At 43.0% G+C, this 7,694-nt stretch overlaps 1 protein-coding gene and 1 non-coding gene across 2 annotated transcripts in view; both read right to left on the reverse strand.

The window, feature by feature from the left end:
• LOC106569646 (kelch-like protein 24) overlaps positions 1 to 7,694 on the reverse strand; it is a 53,347-nt gene that overhangs the window by 38,144 nt on the left and 7,509 nt on the right. Inside the window, exon 4 of the mRNA XM_014141205.3 lies at positions 3,039 to 3,223. Within this exon, the coding sequence (XP_013996680.1) occupies positions 3,039 to 3,223 (185 nt within the window). The remainder of the gene's footprint in view (positions 1 to 3,038; positions 3,224 to 7,694) is intronic.
• Positions 1,713 to 1,788, reverse strand: trnav-uac (transfer RNA valine (anticodon UAC)). The gene has a single exon. It is a non-coding gene; the product is annotated as a tRNA-Val (tRNA).

Raw genomic sequence — 7,694 nt, forward strand, 5'->3', positions numbered from 1 at the left:
GTCCACCAGAAAATTGGGGGGGTGAAAACGATGGCTGCCATCTGACAAGTATTTTAGGTGAAGACGGAGGATAGGACAAAGCAGATGGAGGCATAGTAAACAGCCTTTACATTTTTTCAATTTAACCTTTATTTAACTAGGCAAGTCAGTTAAAAACCAATTATTATTTACAATGTAACCCTACACTGGTCAAACCCTAGGGTCTGTAGTGACGCCTCTAGTACTGAGATGCAGTGCCTTAACCGCTGTGCCAATCGGGAGCCCTCTACAGGCTACCACAGTCTGGCTCCTGTCTATCTCCATAGAACAAACAGAGCATATGATAACAACCAGTTTTCAAGACAAAACGAAACAAATAAACTTCAAATACTTTAAAGTGCACCATGACGTTGAACCTACTCATTAGGCTTCCAGGTCTGTTCTCTCAGGAAGGAAGTGTTGTTCACCCTCCTACACAGGAGGACGGACCGTGGCGTTAAAAACACCCCGTAGGAAAAGTCAAGGAGAGGGGCATGCCGAGACACGGGATGAAAAGGTGATTTATTGGACAGCTTTCTCAGAAATGTGTGTACAGTACAGTAGATCATTACATTTGATCTTTGAGTTATTCTGAACATTCCAACTACTGTCAAATACAATCAATGGTGTCTTCTGAAATTCCTGGATTTGTAAGAATCCAGTGAAATTTGCAAGAATCCAGTGAAATGAGTTTTCGTTGGGTTGGTTAATGTGGTCAAGGTTAGGATTCCCACAGCGGTGAGTGGAGAGGTGAACCGTTAGGTCATATTGGGGTCATAGACAGTGAGTGTTGTGAGCTGAAGTATGCAGTCACTTGTCCCTTCCAGAATCATGTTTAGGGTCATGGTCACAGTCACGGTTCAGACAAACTGGGCTTTACTGCAGCTGTACTGATGGACACCTACCAGAGTATGTGTGTGTGAGAGAGAGAGAGAGAGAGAGAGAGAGAGAGAGAGAGAGAGAGAGAGAGAGCGAGAGAGGGAGAGGAAAGGAGAGAGAGAAGGAGAGAGGAAGGAGAGAGGGAGAGAAAGAGGGTTATAAATAATAAGAGGAGGAATGAGTGACCCGAAAGAGAGAGGGAGATGAGAGGGAGGGGGGACATTATGTTGACATTTCCAGGCATGGCTTGTGGGCAGATTGATAGCGCACACTTGAGGACATGTAGAGCACAAGATATAAACACTGAACTCTTTCCCTCTAGACCAGACTGTGAACTTACAGGGAAAGATATAAACACTGAACTCTTTCCCTCTAGACCAGACTGTGAACTTACAGGGAAAGATACAAACACTGAACTCTTTCCCTCTAGACCAGACTGTGAACTTACAGGGAAAGATATAAACACTGAACTCTTTCCCTCTAGACCAGACTGTGAACTTACAGGGAAAGATATAAACACTGAACTCTTTCCCTCTAGACCAGACTGTGAACTTACAGGGAAAGATATAAACACTGAACTCTTTCCTTCTAGGCCAGACTGTGAACTTACAGGGAAAGATATAAACACTGAACTCTTTCCCTCTAGACCAGACTGTGAACTTACAGGGAAAGATATAAATAAAAATTACAAATTAAAAATAAAAAATAAAAATAAAATCATTTTAGCAGACGCTCTTATCCAGAGCGACTTACAGTAGTGAATGCATACATTTCATACAATTTCATACATTTCATTTAAAAAAAAATCCTGTGCTGGCCCCCCGTGGGAATCGAACCCACAACCCTGGTGTTGTAAACACCATGCTCTACCAACTGAGCTACAGGGAAGGCTGATATAAACACTGAACTCTTTCCCTCTAGACCAGACTGTGAACTTACAGGGAAAGATATAAACACTGAACTCTTTCCCTCTAGACCAGACTGTGAACTTACAGGGAAAGATATAAACACTGAACTCTTTCCCTCTAGACCAGACTGTGAACTTACAGGGAAAGATATAAACACTGAACTCTTTCCCTCTAGACCAGACTGTGAACTTACAGGGAAAGATATAAACACTGAACTCTTTCCCTCTAGACCAGACTGTGAACTTACAGGGAAAGATATAAACACTGAACTCTTTCCCTCTAGACCAGACGGTGAACTTACAGGGAAAGATATAAACACTGAACTCTTTCCCTCTAGACCAGACTGTGAACTTACAGGGAAAGTCAGGGACTGTAGGTGATATTATCCTATTGCTGCCCTGTTAAACTTGGGCCCAGTGAGGCTTTAAAAAGGGCAGTCTGCGCCACACTTGGTCAGCACACTTCTCCCAGTACTAACCAGCCCGGTCAAAATACTATAAAGGCCCTGGGTAGAAGTTCCCCATTGGCACAGATCTAGGAACAGCTTACCTTCTGTAAATCCTAACCTCAACCATTAGAGGGTAAGACTGAGACTGACTATAGATCAGCATTTATGAGCAATTTTATCCTCGAAAGCTATAAAGCGCAAAGAGCCGTGTGACCCTGACTCTTGGCCAATGGGAAGAGATGGAATGAGTGAGCTGGCCAATAAGGGCCTCCCTGGGCAGTGCGCCTGCAGATTCTGTCCAGATGTTGCTCTCACATTTTCCTCTTATAAAATAAAAAAAAGACATGGCAAACATTACATTACTCCCTGTTCTTCACTCCACAGAGAGGGAAGACAGCTGAGTACTCTACAGCTGTGTCTCAATAGGCTGTAAAATAATTATTCCCTTAGCTGGTCTTTCTTGAATGACTGAGTTTTTCCTTTTTCCTGGTCGGATCAGCAATTCCTGTCTCTATTAATGGCCATCTGGACCGGAAGGATAGGTGATAGTGATAGGTAGAGCCCTATCCAATCCTTCTAGCTATCTCTGGTCATTCAGCAGATAACACAAGGAAAGGATGTTACTACAAATAACCAATTGAAGCAAATGGCTCCCATGTATACTTCCTGGTATTTCCAGATCTCTTTCATGACACAACCAAGACACAACCAATTCATGATGATATATTGCATGACTAATCGTTGTTTAGGATGGCAGACTGTCAGCCAACAGACGAGGAGCTCACCTGAGACCAGGATGTCGTTACGCAGGGCACAGACGGCGTACTCTGACTTGGTGAACTCTGGGAGCTTGGCTAGGGCCTTCCACTCTCCCGTCACAGGGTCGTAACACTCTGTGTAGGGCAGGTTGAACCCTCCCACCCTCTCACAGCCCCCCACCACCACAATCACCTCTGAGTAGCCAGTCGACCTGCAGATAGAGGGATGGAGGAAGGTGGAGAGAGGGAGATGGAAGGAGGGGAGAGAGAGAGAAAGCGAGAGAGAACAGTAATAAACCAACAATACAGTAACAAGACTCATCAAAATAAACCTAACACTAGTCACTGTGGAGAAATAAGACAGCACAGAAAGACTACACAGAACAACATTACACAACACAGCACTATTCCAGAACAACATTACACAACACAGCACCACTACAGAGGAACACAGACAACACAGCTCTAATACAGAGGAACACAGACAACACAGCTCTACTACAGAGGAACATAGACAACACAGCACCACTACAGAGGAACATAGACAACACAGCTCTACTACAGAGGAACACAGACAACACAGCTCCACTACAGAGATACACAGACAACACAGCTCTACTACAGAGGAACATAGACAACACAGCTCTACTACAGAGGAACAAAGACAACACAGCACTACAACAGAGGAACACAGACAACACAGCTCCACTCCAGAGGAACACAGACAACACAGCTCTACTACAGAGGAACAAAGTCAACACAGCACTACTACAGAGATACACAGACAACACAGCTCTACTACAGAGGAACACAGACAACACAGCTACAGAGGAACATAGACAACACAGCACTAATACAGAGGAACACAGACAACACAGCTCCACTACAGAGGAACACAGACAACACAGCTCCACTCCAGAGGAACACAGACAACACAGCTCTACTACAGAGGAACACAGACAACACAGCTCTACTACAGAGGAACACAGACAACACAGCTCTACTACAGAGGAACATAGACAACACAGCTCTATTACAGAGGAACATAGAAAACACAGCACCACTACAGAGGAACATAGACAACACAGCACTAATACAGAGGAACACAGACAACACAGCTCTACTACAGAGGAACATAGACAACACAGCACCACTACAGAGGAACATAGACAACACAGTACTAATACAGAGGAACACAGACAACACAACTACAGAGGAACATAGACAACACAGCACTACTACAGAGGAACAAAGACAACACAGCACTACTACAGAGGAACAAAGACAACACAGCACTACTACAGAGGAACACAGACAACACAGCTCTACTACAGAGGAACACAGACAACACAGCTCCACTCCAGAGGAACACAGACAACACAGCTCCACTCCAGAGGAACACAGACAACACAGCTCCACTACAGAGGAACACAGACAACACAGCTCTACTACAGAGGAACAAAGTCAACACAGCACTACTACAGAGATACACAGACAACACAGCTCCACCCCAGAGGAACACAGACAACACAGCTCTACTACAGAGGAACATAGACAACACAGCTCCACTACAGAGGAACATAGACAACACAGCTCCACTACAGAGGAACATAGACAACACAGCTCTAATACAGAGGAACATAGACAATGCAGGTGAAAAAACGAGACAGCAATGAGATACAACTCAGCAACACTACAATCCAGGCCAGTCAGTTTGATTTATGACTATAGTGAAAAAGAGAAGGCAGTACACTTCACAGCGTAATTCACAATGTGTAATATGTCATACTTTATTCACATGATTGTACTTATCTACCTGGCAAAATACTCAAAATACACGTTCTTCTTAAGAACAGAAATAACTTGTTAAAGGCCACTGAATATCAATGACCTCAGTAAACCATCTGAATGGTGCCCTATCTGCCTCACTGTTTGGAAAGTGCATGCCAGGGCTATGACGTGATCTCCTTCGGTTGGGGGGAGCGATTCACTGCAACTTCACCCTCTGTGGTACTGTCAACAATCCTTCATCCTTTATAATTCAACTTCACCCTCTGTGGTACTGTCAACAATCCTTCATCCTTTATAATTCAACTTCACCCTCTGTGGTACTGTCAACAATCCTTCATCCTTTATAATTCAACTTCACCCTCTGTGGTACTGTCAACAATCCTTCATCCTTTATAATTCAACTTCACCCTCTGTGGTACTGTCAACAATCCTTCATCCTTTATAGTTCAACTTCACCCTCTGTGGTACTGTCAACAATCCTTCATCCTTTATAATTCAACTTCACCCTCTGTGGTACTGTCAACAATCCTTCATCCTTTATAATTCAACTTCACCCTCTGTGGTACTGTCAACAATCCTTCATCCTTATAATTCAACTTCACCCTCTGTGGTACTGTCAACAATCCTTCATCCTTTATAATTCAACTTCACCCTCTGTGGTACTGTCAACAATCCTCATCCTTTATCATTCAACTTCACCCTCTGTGGTACTGTCAACAATCCTTCATCCTTTATCATTCAACTTCACCCTCTGTGGTACTGTCAACAATCCTTCATCCTTTATAATTCAACTTCACCCTCTGTGGTACTGTCAACAATCCTTCATCCTTTATCATTCAACTTCACCCTCTGTGGTACTGCCAACAATCCTTCATCCTTTATAATTCAACTTCACCCTCTGTGGTACTGCCAACAATCCTTCATCCTTTATAATTCAACTTCACCCTCTGTGGTACTGTCAACAATCCTTCATCCTTTATCATTCAACTTCACCCTCTGTGGTACTGCCAACAATCCTTCATCCTTTATAATTCAACTTCACCCTCTGTGGTACTGTCAACAATCCTTCATCCTTTATAGTTCAACTTCAGAATATTCTAGCTCTAAATCAAACTCAATTACATTTGACCTTTATTTATACAGGGAGTCAATATGCTAGCCAACACACTTTCCCCATACCTTTCTGTTTAAACATAGCACTGGTAATGATGAGTGCAGGTCATAGGTCAGAAGCTGAGGTCAGGGGTGTGTGGCGCTAAACTCTGTTGGCAGGGCAGACAGACAGACAGACAGACAGACAGACAGACAGACAGACAGACAGACAGACAGACAGACAGACAGACAGACAGACAGACAGACAGACAGACAGACAGACAGACAGACAGACAGACAGACAGACAGACAGACAGACAGACAGACAGACAGACAGACAGACAGGCTCCATGCCTGTTCTGATCTGCCTGGATACTGACACGGTACTCTTGAGAGAGACACGTCACCTCCCTGCTAGCTAACTGGCACCCAGCGTCAAATAATACTTAACCCAGACAACTCCACAGACAGGAGAAAAGCACTGTTGAAACCAGTGACAGGAGAAAAGCACTGTTGAAACCAGTGACTGAAGAAAAGCACTGTTGAAACCAGTGACAGGTGAAAAGCACTGTTGAAACCAGTGACTGAAGAAAAGCACTGTTGAAACCAGTGACAGGAGAAAAGCACTGTTGAAGCCAGTGATGTCTAAAAACCAGACATGTCTATGTGGCTTTAAAGACTTCAACTTATCTGCTAACACTCATCACACATACTCTAACATGTAACACAGATATACATAAAGACACATACATACTCTAACATGTAACACAGATATACATAAAGACACATACATACTCTAACATGTAACACAGATATACATAAAGACACATACATACTCTAACATGTAACACAGATATACATAAAGACACATACATACTCTAACATGTAACACAGATATACATAAAGACACATACATACTCTAACATGTAACACAGAATACATAAAGACACAAACATACTCTAACATGTAACACAGATATACATAAAGACACATACATACTCTAACATGTAACACAGATATACATAAAGACACATACATACTCTAACATGTAACACAGAATACATAAAGACATCATACAGAAAATTATCTGTGGATGAACTCATCACACACACTCACATGGACCTATGTATATCGTACACAAACAAACATCCTTCAAATAATTCCTTATGGACACAAACAGGGCTGTATGTGACTCGCTTCTTCACTAATGCTATTAAAACTAGATCGAATGGTACGAATGTTTCAGGCTACAAAGGCTTGCAACATAGCAGTTATTCTGGCAGAAAACTAGAATGTGTATGGACAAGCTCTTCCACCTCATGACACAATTTCATTACAAAACAGGATTATTAAACAAACCTTCACTCAATGAAGGCTCTGTCTGCACAATAACACAGCAGGCACACACTCATGTTGTAACTCAAAACCATCTACTGTGGTAGAGAAAACAGTGGAGTACTGGGTCTGACACTCTTACTCTTTTCTTTCAGTCATCTCTGTCTTATGCTTTCTCTCTCTCTCTCCATCACTGTCTGTCTGTCTGTCTGTCTGTCTGTCTGTCTGTCTGTCTGTCTGTCTGTCTGTCTGTCTGTCTGTCTGTCTGTCTGTCTGTCTGTCTGTCTGTCTGTCTGTCTGTCTGTCTGTCTGTCTGTCTGTCTGTCTGTCTGTCTGTCTCCATCACTCACTCTCTGTCTGTCTGTCTGTCTGTCTGTCTGTCTGTCTGTCTGTCTGTCTGTCTGTCTGTCTGTCTGTCTGTCTCCATCACTCACTCACTCTCTGTCTGTCTGTCTGTCTGTCTGT

The sequence above is a fragment of the Salmo salar genome, chromosome 14, assembly GCF_965601325.2.
Source record: "Salmo salar chromosome 14, fSalSal1, whole genome shotgun sequence".
Taxonomy (NCBI): Eukaryota; Metazoa; Chordata; class Actinopteri; order Salmoniformes; family Salmonidae; genus Salmo; species Salmo salar.